Raw genomic sequence first — 18,209 nt, 5'->3', positions numbered from 1 at the left:
TGACACGGTGGCTGCGATGATGGACTCAAGTACAGCAGGGATTGCGGAGCTGGCGCGGGATAGGGCAGTGCTTCGTTCTGCTGTGCATGGGGTCGCTATGAGTCGGAGATGACTTGACGGCACTCAACAACTACTTTACCAAGCATGATATCCTTCTGGTCCTTTCTGACAACATGACCAAAGTATGAGTGACCATTCTTGCTTCTAAGTAGTGTTGTGGCTGTACTTCCTCCAAGACATATTTGTTTTTTCTTTTAGCAGTTCAGGGTACATTCAGTATTCTTCACCAATACCACAATTCAAATGCATAAATTCTTCTGTGGTCTTCCTTTTTCATTGTCCAGTTCTCACATGCATGTGAGGCTACTGAAAATACCATGGTTTGGGAAGCACATCCTAGCCTTCAAAGTGAAATCTTTGGTCTTTAATACTTTAAAGAAGTCTTTTGAAATCCTTGACAACTACAAGTTTTCTCCATTTATCATGATGTTGCTTATTATTCCAATCATGATGATTATTGTTTTCTTTATGGTGAGGTTAATCCATACTGAACACTAGTCTTTGATCTTCATCAGTAAGTGCTTTAAATCTTCTTCACTTTCATCAAGCAAGGTTGTGTTATCTGCATATAGCAGGTTGTTAATAAGTCTTCCTCCAATCCTGTTGTTGCATTTTTCTTCATATAGTCCAGCTTTTCAGATTATTTGCTCAACATACTGATTGAATAAATATGGTGAAAGAATACAACACAGATGCACAATCATGTAGTATCCCCTTGTTCTGTTTGAATGACAGCCTCCTGGTCTATGTACAGGTTCTTCATGAGCAGATTTAAGTGTTCTGGGATTCCCATTCTTCGAAGTGTTATCTATAATTTGTTATTATCCACCCAGTCAAATACTTTTGCATAGTCAACAAAACACAGGCAAACATCTTTCTAGTATTCTTTGCTTTTGGCCAAGATCCATATGACATCAGCAATGATATCCTTCCTTTCATATACGCTTCTGAATCTGGTTTGAATTTCTGACAATTCTCAATCTGTGTACTGCTGAAACCATTTTTGAATTATCTTCAGCAAAATTTTACTTGCTAGGAACTCCAGTGGTGTAGTGCCTAAGGCATTTGACTGATAGCCAGAAGGCTGACAATTCAAATCCACCAGGCATTCCTTGGAAGGAAGATTGGGCAATCTACTTCCGTAGTGATACTGCCTTGGAAACCTAAGCAGGGGTTGCTATGAGTAGGATCTGACTTGACAGCAGTGCGCTGTTGCTGTGCTATTGATATTGTTCAATAATTTCCACATTCTGTTGGATCATCTTTCTTTGCCATCCACAAAAATATGATCTCTTCCAGTTGGTTGTCCAGATAGCTGTCTTCCAGATTTCTTGATGTAAATGAGTGAACACCTCCAGCACTTCATCTGTTTGTTGAAAAATCTCAATAGATGTTCTGTCAGTTCCTGAAAACTTTTTTTCCCAATTCCTTCAGTGTAGCTTGAACTTCTTCCTTAAATACTGTTGGTTCTTGATCATATGCTACTTCCTGAAATGCTTGAACATTAACCATTTATTTCTGGTACAGTGACTCTGCATATTCCTTCCATCTTCTATTGATGCTTCCTGCGTCGTTCAATAATTTGCACATAAATCCTTCAATATTGCACTCAAAGCTTGAATTTTTTTCTTCAGTTCTTTCATTTTAAAAATGCTGAGCGTGTTATTTCCCTTGGACTTTAACTTCAGGTATTTACACATTTAATTATATTACTTTACTTTGCCCTCTGGAGTTACCCTTGGAAATCTTCTGTTCAACTCTTTTACTTCATCATTTCTTCCATTCACTTTATCTACTCTTCTTTCAGGAGCAAGTTTTAGAGTCTCTCTGACATCCATTTTAGTCTTCCCTTCTATTCCTGTCTTTTTAATGACCTTTTGCTTTCTTCAGGTGTAATATCCTTCATTGGTGATCAATGCATCAAATCTATTCTTCAGATGGTCTCTAAATTCAGGTGGGATATACTCAAGGCCATAATTTGATTCTCATAATAGGTTTTAATTTTCTTGAGCTACACTGTGAACTTGCATATGAGCAATTAATGGTCTGTTCCACACTTGCCCACTGCCTTGTTCTGACTGACGATATGGAGCTTCTTCATCGTCTCTTTCCACAGATATAGTCAATTTTATTCCTGTGTATTCCATCTGGCAAGGTCCACATGTATAGTTGTTTATGTTGCTTAAAAAAGATATATGTGATGAATAAGTCATTGGTTGTGCAACATTATATCATGTAATCTCCAGTGTCATTTCTATCACCAAGGGTATATTTTCCAACTACCAATGCTTTTTTGTTTCCAACTTTCTCATTCCCATCACAAGTAATTAATTTTGATTGTATGTTTGGTCAATTTCAGACTGCAGAAGGTGATAAAAATCTCCAACTTCTTCATCTTTGGCTTTGATGGTTTGTGTGTAAATTTGGATAATAGTAGTATTAACTGATCTTTTGTAAACAAAACCAAAAATCAAACCCACTGCCATCAAGTCGGTCAGACTCATAGCATATATGTAGCATAATGCCTAAGGCACTTGACTGCTAACCAGAAGGCTGGCATTTCAAACCCACCAGCCACTCCTCGGAAGGAAGCTTGGGCAATCTACTTCCATAGTGATACTGCCTCAGAAACCCAAGGAAGGGTCCCTGTGAGTCAGATCTGACTCGACGGCACATAACAACAACAACAACATCACTGACAACATTGTATTTCAAGATCTATCTTGAAATGTTCTTTTTGATGATGAATGTGACACCATTCCTTTTTAATTTATCATTCCTAGTGTAATAGACCATATAGCTCTGGTAACATAGTGGCTAAGGCACTTGACTGCTAACCAGAAGGCTGGCGGTTCAAACCCACCAGCCACTCCTCGGAAGGAAGATGGGGCAATCTACTTCCGTAGTTATACTGCCTCAGAAACCCAAGGAGGGGTTGCTATGAGTCAGGTCCGACTCAATGGCACATAACAACAACATGATTATCCAATTCAAAATGGCCAATACCAGTCCATTACAGCTCACTAATGCCTATAATATTATTCTTTATGCATTCCACTTAATATTTTACAACTTCCAATTTTCCTAGATTCATACTCCATACATTCCATGTTCCAATTATTAATGCAACTGTTTACTCTTTTGAGTCATGCCCTACCAGCAAATGAAGGTCCCAAAAGCTTTACTCCATCAATGTCATTAAGGTGGACTCTACTTTAAGGAGGCAGCTCTTCCTAGTCATGTTTTGAGTGCCTTCCAATCTGAGGAGCTCATCTTCTGGCATTTTATCAGACAATGTCTCATTGCTATTCATAAGGTTTTCAGTGGCAATTTTTTTTTCGACAGAATTAGACTTTGCCATGACCCTCTTCCTAGTATGTCTTAATCTGAAAAATCTGCTAAAACCTGTTCGCCATTGGTGACCCTGTTGGTATTTGAAATACAGTGGCAAAACTTCCATCATGAGTGCAACATGCAAGTTACTACAGTACCACAAACTGACAGACAAGTGTTGGTTTGAATGATTAGACCTCATAATAAATCTTGACCACAACCCTGTTTTCCAGATGAAGAAATGGAGAAGAACAATGACTTACCTAAAGAACAACAATTTGTACACTGAGAGATTCAAACCCAGGTGTGTCAGACTTAAGAGCCTGAACTCTTAACTGCATCACTGACTCCCTCAATTCAGGGAAAGGAGTGTAGTTCTGACCCCCTATACTCAAATGAATGGTTTTCATCTTGTGGCAGATGCTGTCAGTATGTTGAATGAGGACTGTGCAGAAGAGCAGATGTGAGCACCTTTGAGGAGCCTGGAGTTGAGATATAAGCAAATATGTGAACTAAAAGTTAGGAGGTCTGGTTTGAATCTGAGGTTTGCAATTTACCATCTGTTGTTGTTGTTGTTCTGTGCCATCGAGTTGTCTCTGACTCATAGCAACCCCTCCTTGGGTTTCCAAGGCAGTATCACTATGGAAATATATTGCCCAATCTTCCTTGTGAGGAGTGGCTGGTGGGTTTGAACTGCCAACCTTCTGGTTAATGGTCATTTGCCTTAGGCACTATGCCAATTACCATCTGTAAACCAAATGTACTGCCATCGGTCAGGTCTAACTCATAGTGACCCCTCCTTGGGTTTCTGAGGCAGTGTCACTATGGAAGTAGATTGCCCAACCTTCTTTCCAAGGAGTGGCTGGTGGGTTTGAACCGCCGTCCTTCTAGTTAGCAGTCAAATGCCTTAGGCACTATGCCACCAGAGCTCCTACCCTTGAAAAATAATGGACCTATAATAACAGTATTTAACTTGATGGCTACATGTTGTGTGTGAAAATAGCATCTGGGTTCCTGGTCTATCACTATGCCTGGCGTGTATCCACAAACACAAACAATATCATAACCAACTGCTCAGGGCTGACTGCAAGGCAGACCTTGTGCTAAGCACTAAAGTGCATTCTAGTTTAATCTTCACCATAATCCTATGAGTTAGTTCAGTTATTATCTTCATTCTGCAGATGAGGAAAGTGAAGATTAGAAAAGTCACTATCCACAGTCTCAGCAAGGGTGGCAGAGTTGGGATCTGAGCTTAGCTCTGTCTGATTTCGGAGCTTGGCTTCTACTCTTTCCTGTCTCCCCAGGATGTTTATAAAGCAGAATGATTCTGATTATTGTTTCTAAACTGTGCTAAGCAGAATTTACCCTCATCTACTTAAGTTCCTGTTTATTGCAACCTACTCTACTAAGAGAATCATAGACCTGCTCATTCTCCCACTCCTTCAAGCTCCCATGGAGTGCAGCACCCCCTCCTAAGCTTTCCTGCATATCCATCCAACACTGGCACCTGCTGTGTGCTAAATAGTTACGAGAGACCCAGTCCCTGGTGGTGAGGAGGAGCCTAGAGTTCAGGCTGAGAAACATATATGTGCCCGATAGCTAGCAGCAGCATGAGATGAAGGTGGTAGGAGAAAGAGGCAATGCAGGGAGGTGTCCTAACATTTGCTGATAATTCAGGCACTGGGAGGCTTTATCACAGTGTCTTATCTCTACCCTGAAGAAGGCTCAGCTAGACCTTTTTACCAGAGATGCTAATTGCAAACACTCTGAGTGCATTGATCCCATGCTGCTCTGATTAAGTAATTATTCACAACAGCACCTAGGAGGGCTGAAAGAAATTAGTTTGAAAGGGTCAGCACCAGATCTTCATTTCTGAGAGGTCTCCTGGTCTGCTTACAGAGAGAGCTCTAGTCTGGCCCAACTCTTTAATTACCTTCCGAGGCACAAAAGTTTAAATTAAATTCTGATTGTTTTCATATTACCTTCTGCCAGAGCCCTGAGCTAAGCATTGGTGGGGCTGGGCTGGAGAGAGATGCCAGCTCCTGTGATATGTGGAGGGTTTATTGTTTGTTTCTTTCTTTTTTCTTTTCTTTTGGCTCTTTAGTTGAAAAATTTCATGAGTTACAGGGATATACCAGTAACTTGTTCCCTACCAGAGGTTTACAGATTAAATTGCAATGCTTGTGTCAGATTTGCTGTTTTCAAATCTCCCCCAATTGAGTATTCAAACACGGTATCAGTTGTTTAGGATTTTTGACACATACAAACTTTTACATACACACACACTCTCTCTCATTCTTTTAGATATTAATACAATATACAAAATTTCTATCATCTCTTCCCAATTTCAGTATTTATGTCATCTCCTAAGTATATTTTAAACACTCAACATATTGTTTCCTTGGCTTCCCTTTTTCTGTCTAACCCACTGAAAGCACTGTTCAGAGTGTCAGTCAGCTCCCAAAGTCATCAAAAAGCTGAGACCAGCTTGGAAAACCAATTCCTACACTTAGGAGCACCTTTCAAAGAACTTCAGAATATCTAGCTCCTGTCCCTGCCCTCATAAAACTATAGGCCTTTTTTTTTTGCCATTTCATTTTATTTGTTTGTTTATTGTTTATTTATTGTTATGGTGCTTTAGGTGCAAATTTACAGAGCAGAATTTGTTTTACATTCAACGTTTCATGTACATTTGGTTTCACTCCCTCTGGCGCCCACAGCCAATTGTTCCAAGGGATGTATCTCCGTAGAGTATGTGGGTTCATCACCCTGGGTTGAGTGGTCTTGCCAGGTCATCAGTAACCCTTGGCTTTTCCTGAGGGAGGATAGAGGGTCCAGGAAAGATGGAGTGGTGAGGGGCCTTGGGACAGGCAGAGCAGTATATCAGGCTACTGATACTCACTTGGTCACTTGGTTAAGCAATCCTCTCTCTCTCTCTCTTTGTCTAGTACCTACTACCCAGGCTATCTAACTACCCATAAACAAATACTTATTACATAGAGCACCCCCTCTCCTTGTGTCGTTGTTGTTGTTATGTGCCGTCGAGTTGGACCTGACTCATAGTGACCCCTCCTTGGGTTTCTGAGGCTGTATCACTACGGAACTTCCTTCCGAGGGTTTGAGCCTCCAGCCTTCTGGTTAGCATTCAAGTACCTTAGGCACTACTCTACCAGAGCTCCTCCTTGTGTCATATAACCACACAAAACCAAAACAAAACAAGGAACAATTATCATCGAATCAATTCCAGAGATGCTAATTGCAAACACTCTCAGTGCATTGATTCCAAGTCATACATAGCACCCCTCGTGTGTGAGGGTAGCACTGTGCTTCACAGCATTTTTAAAGGCTGGTTTTTCAGAAGTAGATCACCAGGTCTTTCCTCTAAGGGGCCTCTGGGTTGAACCACCAACCTTTCCATGACTGCCAAGCACATTAACCCCGTTTTTACCACCCAGGAACTCTGCAATGAATATATTTGGTCCATACTCTAAGTTGAACAAATTTCAAACATCAGACCCTTACATGCACGTGCACTATGCTGAGATCCGATAACCACCAGGACTGCAGTATCCCTGTAATGGCGTCTTTGCCCTGAGTATTTGTACAGCGTCCACTTCTCCTTCTGCAACAGCTGGGTCACTCGTGGTATCCTCCAGGTGCTTTTTTTTGTAATTGTGATTTGGGCAGAAGTTTACAGAGCTAATTCATTTTCCAAACAACAGTTCATACACATTTTGTTTCATGACATTGATTGCAATCCCCATCATGTAACAGCTCTCCTCCCACTTCCTCCCTGTGGTTACCTTTTCCCTGTGTCCTTTTTTCCTATGCATTCCTGTCCTCTGAGCTATCTCCCTGTGCAAATGTTGCCCTTCTGTGTACTCCAGGCATTGTATGAACTCTGTCTGCATTCAAATCCTGTCTAGCTTAAAGGCCCTTAAAGCTCCATGCCCTGGAGGCAGGAGGGATGAAGGGGGTAGAGGATGCCCAGGTGAAAAAAGTGGTCAAATTATTTTCCCAGAGCTATATATACCATCCATAGAGGCTGCATGTGCCTTACACTTCCTCACTGCATTTTGTTCATATTTCAGACAGGAAAAGTCTACTGAGAGAGCACCAAATTACCTAGGCTCTCTCTGCCCGAGTGCTATGCTTTCTTTGGGGAGGGAGCCATCTGTTTTCACATTTTGGAGTCATGTGCACTGACCTATACTTTTCTCTAATGAAGCCCCAGTGGCTGCACATGTGACACATGCTTCTGGGAGCAAAACAAGAACACAGCAGGCTGTTCACAGACCTTCTGAAGGACCATTGTTCTCACACCAAAGCTAATGAAGGCAAGAGCTTCACTTTCTCCCTCTCCTTACTGCAGAGCTCAGCTACCTGCCTTGCCTACATCAATGGTAGAACTTCCTTTATATGTAAGGACCTGATGTTGAAATTTTTTCAACCTAGAGTATTGACAAAATATATTCATTGCAGAGTCCCTGGGTGGTAAAAATGGTTAATGTGCTTGGCTGCTAACAAAAAGGCTGGAGTTTTGAGTCCACTCAGAGGTGCTGTGGAAGAAAAAGCTGGCAATCTACTTCCCCAAAATCAGCCATTGAAAACTCTACAGAGCACAGTTCTCCTCTAAAACACACGAGGTCACCATGAGTCAAATCAACCTGGTAACAACTGGTTTTTGTTTTGTTTTGTTTTTTCCATTCTTTCTTTATTCATTGCTTTAATTATTGCTGGCTGCCCACAAGCCCAGTCTATCCCAGGAGGCAGTCCAGCATGCATAGGTTATAAGCAGCCAGCATGGGCTTTTAGCTCTGGATTCAAATCCTGTCTCTTCCCATTTATAGCTATTTGACTTTGATAGTTTTTCCCAATATATTTGTCATTCGTACATTCTTTCAATAAATATATTTTGAACAACAACCACATCCCAAACTTCATGTTAAGTACTAGCAATACAGGTGTGGGGAAGTCAGACCAATCCCTTCTATCATGTAGTTTATAGATGGGGGAGAAGGAAGACATATATTGCAACCTGAACCTCTTGAACTTCTCCTGACCCATTTATAAAATAAGTAAGAAGAAATGTTGCTCTTTATATCACAAGCATCTCTTCAGGCTTAATAAAAAAACACACTAGTAAAATTTTAACATATTATGCAGACAGCCTATGAAGAAGAAACACTAATCTATTGAATCCTTGCTCTATGCAGTAGCTTTGAGCTATGTTTTACTGACATTATCTTATTCCATGCAATGATGCTTGAGCTTATAAAAAGCAGTAATAGGGTTATTATACTCAGTCAATAAGTATGTATGGGGGGCATTTTTCATGCCAGGGACTTTATGTGCTAAGCTCTCAGTGCTGAGCCAGGCTGGGGATATGTTTCATGCTGCTATTTTCTACAGGGTGATATGGGCATTGAATGAGAAATCACACATATAGTGGATGCTATCAGAGGGAAAGATATTGGGAAACATGTCCAAGGCATTGGTAACATATAAAAGGGAAAACTCACCTAGTTTGAGGGTTAGGGAAGTCCTCTAAAAGGAAGTAGCATTAAGGCAGAAACCTGATGGATTAGAAAGGTATTAGCAAGGCAAAGAGGAGAGGTGTGTTCCAGGTGGAACAGTGTATGTGGAGTACAGTAAGGTCAGACATGGATGCCAAAGAGGAGTGTATACAGAGAAAAGGGAGCAAGAGCCACATCAATCAGGTTCCACAAGTTTTGAGGTCACATTGTGAATTTTGGACCTCCCTGAAGAGGTCCAAATTAGGGGCCTCTGAAGTCACTCAAGCAGAGCAATTCAATCAAATGTCCATTTTGGAAAGATCACCATGGCTGATTGATGGAGCAAGGAATGAGGAAAGCAAGACAGGCAACCAGTTAGGAGCCTGATAGAGTTGTTTATGTAGTAGGTGACAGTGATCTGGACTGGAATGAAAGCAATAGAGCTATCAACAAGCAGAGGGACCTGAGAGGTGTTTAGTAGGTAGACCCAAGAACTTTTTGTGGCCAATAGATAGGGAAGGTGAGGAAGACGAAGGAATCCAGGCAGTTTCCAAGAGTTTGCCCTGAGGAAGTTTGGGTCTGCTGGTGACATTTTTTTAATATTTGAAGACGCACAGATGTGTATGGGGATGTCAGTGAATCTTGAAGATGCTGCCAACATTCCAATCATGTTGGAGAATATTGAGGTCATGTATGTAAAATGTGGAGTAACTTGAAGAAAGAGGAAGACAACTGGGGAAATTTCATAGAGAAGTAGGATGCCAGGCAGAGACTACCTGAAGAATAAGAGCAATTCAAAGTAACCTGAAGAAATAACCCATGTGCTCTCAACAGATGAATAAATAAAATATGGTATATACTTATGATAGAATATCATTCAGCCATAAAAAGCAATAAAATACTGATATATGCTACATTAAGGAGCTCTGGTAGCATAGTGGCTAAGGCACTTGACTGCTAACCAGACGGCTGGCGGTTCAACCCCACTAGCCACTCCTCGGAAGGAAGGTTGGGCAATCCTACTTCCGTAGTGATACTGCCTCGGAAACCCAAGGAGGGGTCGCTATGAGTCAGGTCTGACTCGACGGCACATAACAACAGCAACAACAAGGAGCTCTGGTAGTATAGTGCCTAAGGCATGTGACTACTAACCAGAAGGCTGGCAGTTCAAACCCACCAGCCACTCTTTTTGGAAGGAAGATTGAGCAATCTACTTTCATAGAGATAACCCTGGGAGACCCAAGGAGGGGTTGCTATGAGTTGAATCCCCTCAAAGGCAGTGAGTTTGGTTTTGATTTTGGTATCTGCTATATTTTTGGAGCTCTGGTAGCATAATGGCTAAAGCACTTGACTGCTAACCAGAAGGCTGGCGGTTCAAACCCACCAGCCACTCCTCGGAAGGAAGGTTGGGCAATCCTACTTCCGTAGTGATACTGCCTCGGAAACCCAAGGTCACTATGAGTCGGGGCCGACTTGATGGCACATAATAACAACAACAACAACATATTTTGAAACCTAGAAAATATTCCAAGTGAAATAAGCCAGACCCAAAAAGTCATATATCGTATGATCCCATTTAGTTGTAATATCTAGGATATGCCAATTCATAAAGACAGAAAGTAGATTAGGGTTTACTATGGGCTGGATGGGGCAATCTACTTCCATAGTGATACTGCCTCGGAAACCCAAGGAGAGGTTGCTATGAATTGAGTCCAACTTGATGGCACATAACAACACAACAACATGGGCTGGAGGAAAGGAGGTTGGGAATTCTTGCTTAATGGGTACAAGATTTCTGTTTGGGGTGATGAAAATATTCTAGAATTAAATAGTGGTGATGATTGGACAACATAATAATTATAAAAACCCGTTGTCACCAATTCTGACTCATAGTGACCTTATAGGATGAAGTAGAGCTGCACCATTGAGTTTCCAAGGCTGTAAATCTTTACAGAAGCAGGCTGCCACATCTTTCTCCCGAAGAGTGGCTGGTGGGTTCAAACTACTTTACTACTGGTTAGTTTACTACTGGTTAGGAGTAAAGTGCTTAACCACTGTGCCATCGGGGCTCCTTTACAAAACAGTGAATAGAATTAATGCTACTGAATTGTACACTTAAAAATGGTTGGAATGGCAAATTTTTGCTATATGTATTTTACCATACTAAAGAAAAATCCTTAGGGAAAAGAAAAAACAAGGGGGAATTAAAGCCAGGGTGGCCATATTTGTATTCAGAGAATACAACTAAAAACAGGAGGAATAAAGAGACTGGCTGGCACTAATTCCTTTTGAAAGGTTATGTAGGGACAAAGACGTAAGACCCTAGTTTTCCTAAGTGAACCAAATTCTCTCCTAGTAGAGTCCCATCTTTTTCTCTGAAGATCCTGATGCTGGTGGCCTGAGTACCCTGCTTCTCTCACCAAGAGGTATGGATAGGCCATCAGATACCTCTCTCTATATATACATCACAAGGATTGACCCACCTCAAGGCAGAGTGCCAGAATGGCAGGGAAATTGGCTTTATGATTTTTCTCCCACAAAAATTCCTTTTCCCCAAGCAGGAACTGAGTATGTGGGATGTCCTTCATTTATAAAAGTATTTTTTATTCCCCGATTTATACCCTTCTCAGTCGTGGTGATAGGGACCTTAAAAATGCAAGCATTTTCTCCAATTGCCAGCCTGCTCTTGTGGCTGGAATACCAAATCTGAACAAATAAAATGCTCTGCAGGCTGTCGTCTTTGATTATTTTTTCCTCTGGGATGTATTAGGCTCTAGGCAGACTGTGCTTGACTTTCTCCTCATAAGAACCACTTGGTGGAGAACACAATGAGTGAACAAAACCAAACATAAATAAATAGACTGCCGTCGAGTGGGATCTGACTCATAGTGACCCCTCCTTGGGTTTCCAAGGAGGTATCTCTATGGAAGTAGATTGCCCATTCTTCCTCCCAAGGATTGGCTGGTGGGTTTGAACCACCAGCCTTCTGGTTAGCAATCAAATGCCTTAGGCACTATGCTACCAAAGCTCCCAATGAGTGAAAAAGTCCCAGTAATTAAGTGTTTCCTCTCTACATTTCAAGGAACTCTGGTGGTGGTGTGGTTAAAGCATTTGGCTGCTAACCAAAAGGTCATTGGTTCAAACCCACCAGCTGCTCTGCATCAGAAAGATGAGACAGGCTGCTTCCATAAAGATTTACATCCTTGAAAACCCAATGGGAGTAACTATGAGTGGGGATCAACTCAATGGCAGTGAGTTTGGTTTGAGTTATTCTCCATTTTGGCTCTCTGATCTCTCTCCATCCATGCCAGTGATTCCTTGCTTGTGAACCTATCTCTGAGTGATAGACACACTTTCAATATTCCAGGGTTTGATTCCATCAGGCATCCAAAGCCTGTGTCCTTTGGGAAGCCTGTGAGAAATTCAGCAGTCTTCTAAAGATACAGCTTACCTACACATCTGTCAGGGTTTAGTAAAACATGACTGACTGATTTATCCTGCAGTATGAGATGGGGATTCATTTCCTTTGCAAGTTGACTTGGCAATTTTCTCTGCTCAGAAAACATTTAGAATAGATGGTATGCATGGCAATAGAGAGGAAATATATGTTATTAATTTTCCATTTTCAAATATAAGATTGACTATACAGCCCACATCCCATTCACCTCAGAAAAATAGACCATGTCCTCTCCTACTTAGACCTGTACAGTGTCTGTCAGGAATGTCCCCACCACCACCAAGACACTCTGGGTTGGAGCCAATATATAGGATTTATGAATTGAATTGTGTCCCTCAAATATGCATGTTATAAATCCTAAACCCCTACCTGTGGATGTAATCCCCTTTGGGAATAGGCCTTTCTTCATTATGTCAGTGAGACACTATCTTTGTAGGATGTGTCTTAAACCATTCACTCCTGAAATGTAAAAAGAACAGATCAGGCACAGAAAAGGAAGCACAAATGGAGGGGAAGATAAGTACATGAAGATCACCAAAGAACCAAGGAACGGAAACTAAAAAGAGACAGGACCTTCCCCCAAAGTTGACAGAGAAAGAAATCCTTCCTATAGAGCCAGCACATTGAATTTAGACTTCCAGCCTTCTAAACTGTGAGAAAATAAATTTCTGTTCTTTTAAGTCACCTACTTATGGTATTTCTGTTATAGTAACACTTGGAAACTGAGACAGCATGTTAGTGTGGACCTGTTCCTAAGGACTGCAAAGGCCATGACTCTCAGCCTTCTGCAACAACTACTCCCCCTCCTGGTTGGGGGCATGGCTAGCCATGAGTTCTGGTTCCTGGCTTGAGGGGGCTGGGTGGCTTATTGACTTCTTTCTCAGCCCATCTTTAAAGACTATAGGAAAGGATAAAATCACAGCCTTGAATGTCAGGACATCCTTATGAACCTCCAGAAAGTTGTTCAGTTATGATGGCAATATTCTATATCTCTCTATCTGTTTTGGAAACTGCTAGCCATTTGTGACTATTAAGCACTTGAAATGTGGGTAGTATGATTGAGGAATTAAATTTTAAAGTTTATTTAGTTTAATTTAAATAGCCACATATGGCCAGAGATAATGGTATTGGACAACACAAATATCCATTTTCACCTATTTCCTGTGATACCAAAACCAGTTTTGTTTGGATGCATTTGTCTTACTGGCTTTCTGTGATGTTTGCCCCATGTTTACCTATAAATCTTCAATCCAAAAACTCTAGACATGCATAAAGCAATAATAATAATGTAATAAAAATCATAGCTAGCACATACTGAGACCTTTCTGTATACCATGAACTTTGTGAAGCACTTTGCACACATTGTCTGATTTATGTCATATATGCTGAGTTTACAGGTGAGAAAACTGAGGCTTTTAGAGGTTAAGTGACTTGTTTGAGTTCACCCAGCCAGTAAGAAGTAAAACTAGACTCAACTTCAGGCAGCTGGTATACTCTGCTGCCTATCAAGACATTTCTCTATGCTATTTCCTGGCTGGTGTTTTAAAATTCATTCATGCCCCAGTTGTTAAAAGCAAGGGTGTCTTGAGGTCATTAACAACTTGGGTATGAACAATGGATGCACATCTTCTTGATGCTTTGCAGAGTTGAATCTGGGTACTGGCCTGAAATAAAGGCAGCAGCCATGAGACTCTTTCTCTTCATCCTGGATCATAGGGCTTCAGGGGAGCGCTGTGGTGTCTACTGGGACCCATCAAAGATGGCAGGTTTGGAATTCTGATCTGTGCCTTCTCAGCACCACAAGACAGTCAGAACTCAGCTGTGCATTTAGGGTGTTTTGCTGGCCCACTAGCCACTCCTCAGAAGGAAGATTGGGCAATCTACTTCCATAGTGATACCACCCTTGAAACCCAAGGAGGGGTCAATATTAGTTGGATCCAACTCGATGGCAGTGATTTTGATTTGGTTTTTTGGTCTTGCTGGCTTATAGCCTCCTGCAGCTTTAGAGAAGCTGGAGAAAGTGGCAGTTGCAGGATTCAGTTCTTTGTCCCTTCTTACTCATTGGGATTTTGACTGCTCAGGTCTTAAATTTCTGTCCTTTTAGATGTGGTTGTCATTAGGTGCCACCAACTCAACTAGTAACCCTATATACTGCCCATTTATGCATCATCCTCACAGTCCCACTGCATCAGTCCATCTTGTTGAGGGTCTTCCTCTTTTTTTGCTGACCCTCTGCTTTACCAAGTATGATATTCTTCTCCAGGGAATGGTCCCTTCTGACAACATGAAAAAAGTTGATAAGACAAAGTCTGGTCATTTTTGCTTACAAGGAGCATTCCAGGTACATTTCTTCCAGGATAGATTTGTTTGTTCTTCTGGCAGCCCATCGTACCTTTAGTGTTCTTCGCCAGATGTTAAAAGGCACCAAATGCATTGCTGGTTTTACTGCATCTTGGTAACAGCATACTGCCTGAGCCCTTTGCCAGGATCCTCAGTACCAAGAATTAGCATGTGGAAAGTCAAGAATGAATCTGTAGAGAGGGCAGCCAAATAGGCCAAGTCCACAAATCTAAATGTTGAGATAAAATAGAATTGAGCACCTTCTATTACTGGAATCTTTTGGTGTCCTCGGCAGCCTCTGCCTAAAAGCATTAACTATTCCTGGTGTTAATCTCTTGGTCTGAGTTTAATAGAAAATGTGACCTTCTCTGGCAAAACTGCAGTAGCAAGTTTTATCTGGTTAATGAAAAGATCCGTGACCACCTTTGGAGGAAGTTAACCAACTGTGAAGGAGCTCTGGTAGCATAGTGCCTAAGAACTTGACTGCTAACCAGAAGGCTGGCAGTTCAAACCCACCAGCCACTCCTCGGAAGGAAGATGGGGCAAGTGACACTGCCTCGGAAACCAAGGAGGGGTCGCTATGAGTTGGGTCCGACTCGACGGCACACAACAACAACCAACTGTGAGGTCATTACACCTTGTTTTAGTAAAAAAATGGCACGATTGTTAAGTTCTCAGCTGCTAACCAAAAGGTTGGCAGTTTGAACCCACCAGCTGCTCTGCAGAGGCAAGATATGACAATCTGCTTCCATAAAGATTACAGCTTGAGTCTTGGCCACAGCCAGCTATCCAGAGGGAGCAAATAGTTGGAACTGTGGGCTTGGGACCATAGTTGTAGGAGACATCAAGCTCACTTGGCATAACATACTGCACAAAAACATTGTTCCACATCCTACTTTGGTAAGTAGCAACTGGGATCTTAAAAGTTTGCAAGCGGCCATCTAGAAGCAATGATGGGTCTGTCCTCATCCAGAGCAGAGAAGAATGAAGAAAACCAAACACATGGAAACAAGTAATCCAAATGACTGCTATACCATGTGATCCTCAGCCTATACAGCTATGAGACCAGAAGAGCTAGAGGGTCCCTGGCTACCACTGTCAACCCCTCAAAAGGGGATTTCTGTAGGAAATCCTGGATAGAGTGGTAGAACAATGGAGAACAAAACTCAAAATTAAAAAAAAAAAAAGACCAGGTTTGCTGGTCTGATAGAGCCTGATGGAACCACTGAGACTATGGCCTCTCGTTGCCCTTCAGGTCTGGAACTGAACCCACCCCTGTGGCTTCCACCCAAACAAAAGACAGGCATATGAGCTGAACATTTACATTAGGTAGATACACTCCTTGGAGAGATCAATCATGGGAGAATAGAAGGTCTGTGTATCCACAGGAAGACAGCTCAGAGGGCAGGAGTGCATGAGAGGGAAGGACACAGGGAAGAGGTACCTATAGGGAGGAAGTGGGAGGGGAGCTGTTGCATTGTGGTAAATTGTAGTCAATGTCATGAGACAAAGTGTATATGAACTGCTGTATGGAAAGTGAATTTGCTCTGTAAACTGTCACTCAAATCACAATAAAAATTAAAAAAAATAAAAAGATTACAGCCTTGGAAACTCTATAGGGCAGTTCTACTCTGTCCTATGGGATCACTATGAGTTGAAATCAACTTGATAGCATGCAACAATAACAAGTTCTATCCAGTTTAAAAAAAAAGGATGTGTGAACATCTTTGAAGAATGCTGCCCAACTGTAAGGCCATTACGGTTAGCTTTAGTAGCTCGGAAGCAGTCCAAATGCAAGTTCTGAACACTGATGATTGCCCTGGGAATCTAGGCTCTCCCTTTGTCATACTCTACCTGTGACAGCAACATCCTTTGGGGTGTTTTCAGAGTGAGGGGTGATTTATGGATGCAGGAAGAAGTTTGTTTTGATTATGGCTTTGTCAATGAAAGTACATTGTGGGCAAGGAGCTAACGGGGGAGAAACCCACGGGCTAATTGTTTCTTCCATTTGCTTTTCTCCAGCCTGCACAGACAAGGAGTTGAGGAACCTGGCTTCCCGGCTGAAAGACTGGTTTGGAGCCCTTCATGAGGATGCAAGCAGAGTCATTAAGCCTACCATCTCTGACACAGCCCAAGGCAGTAAGACTACTTTACTTTTGCTATGTTACTTCATTTTAAATCCCACATTTTCTCAGTTAGATATTGTTGATTTTGCACAGCATTTTGGGATGAAAAAGGAAACACTACATTAGATGAATGTACAATATTAAGTATAAAATATTGATTGTAAACTATGTCTCACTTTTGGAAAGTCTTAGAATAAAGAAAATAGAAAAACTTCTGTTTTAAAAAAAAATCTGCTTGCAAAATATGTTTATTAGAGATATTTTGGAAAATACACTAAATATATATATATTAAAAAAATTATAATAAGCACTCTAACCCTACTATGTCAATAACTGTAAAGCATGTTGTGGTATATACTTCTAGTCTTTTTCCTTGGCAGTTAGGAGAAAAACATGTGTCTGTGTGTATGTATATGTTGTGATGTTTGTGTGTGTGTGTGTGTGTGTATTCACAAAGTCTGAATCATACTTTATAGACCGTTTTATGACCTGTTTTTAACATTTAGTGATATACTCTGACTGTCTTTCCATGTTAATCCTTAACTAATCTTCTGCATTGTAATAGCTTCATAGAATCCCAATTTATAGATACGGCATAATTTATTAATGGGATCTTTATTCTGGGGGCATTTAGGTAGTTACTAACATTTAGCTATTATAAACAACACTATAGTGAGCTTCTTTGGTATATCTTTGTGTACATTAGTCAGACTGTATTTTAGTTTCCATAGAAATGACCAGATAAGTGTCCTCCGCACCCACCATTAAAATGTGGATTCCTAAACATCCTCTCTTTGTTCCATTAAGTGGGCAGAACATACTCAGAACCTCTTTTTAAGCTGGGGATAAAAATCAGGGTATATCCTCATATTTGGGTGCCCTGGTGGCATAGTACCTAAGGCATTTGACAGCTAACCATAAGACTGGCAGTTCAAATCCACCAGCCACTCCTCAGGAGGAAAGTTGGGCAATCTACTTCCATAGTGATACTGCCTCAAAAACCCAAGGAGTGGTCGCTATGAGCCAGATCTGACTCGACAGCAGTGGGTGGGTGGGTTTATCCTTATATTTGCACTTCGAGGAATTTCTTAATGCTTTAACTCAAAAACAGTTAGGGGAAGACTTTTCTATACTGCCACCAAGCAGCACAGAATAGATTGGTGAACACCACAACTGCTCAAATACATGTGTTTTTGCTATGGCCTTTTGTCTGTAGCCAAAATATAAAAATATGTTGTTGTTATATAAAACATAGAGTATATTTTTACTCATCCCTGACCTGTACACTAAAGAATTATTATTTGTTCAGATAAAATTTCTGAAGGTAATGCTCTTGGATGGAATGAAATAGGTAAGAAGCTAAACTGGCAACTGTTT

At 41.2% G+C, this 18,209-nt stretch overlaps 1 protein-coding gene across 1 annotated transcript in view; it reads left to right on the top strand.

The window, feature by feature from the left end:
• The window catches only part of SPOCK1 (SPARC (osteonectin), cwcv and kazal like domains proteoglycan 1), a 914,642-nt gene that overhangs the window by 869,884 nt on the left and 26,549 nt on the right, over positions 1-18,209 (top strand). The window contains exon 8 of the mRNA XM_007938930.2: positions 16,729-16,845. Coding sequence (XP_007937121.1) covers positions 16,729-16,845 — 117 coding nt within the window. The remainder of the gene's footprint in view (positions 1-16,728; positions 16,846-18,209) is intronic.

Source organism: Orycteropus afer, unplaced genomic scaffold, assembly GCF_000298275.1.
Source record: "Orycteropus afer afer isolate SDZICR_OR568_19922 unplaced genomic scaffold, OryAfe1.0 scaffold00056, whole genome shotgun sequence".
Classification (NCBI taxonomy): Eukaryota; Metazoa; Chordata; class Mammalia; order Tubulidentata; family Orycteropodidae; genus Orycteropus; species Orycteropus afer.
This window is presented reverse-complemented; position numbering and strand designations above follow the sequence as displayed.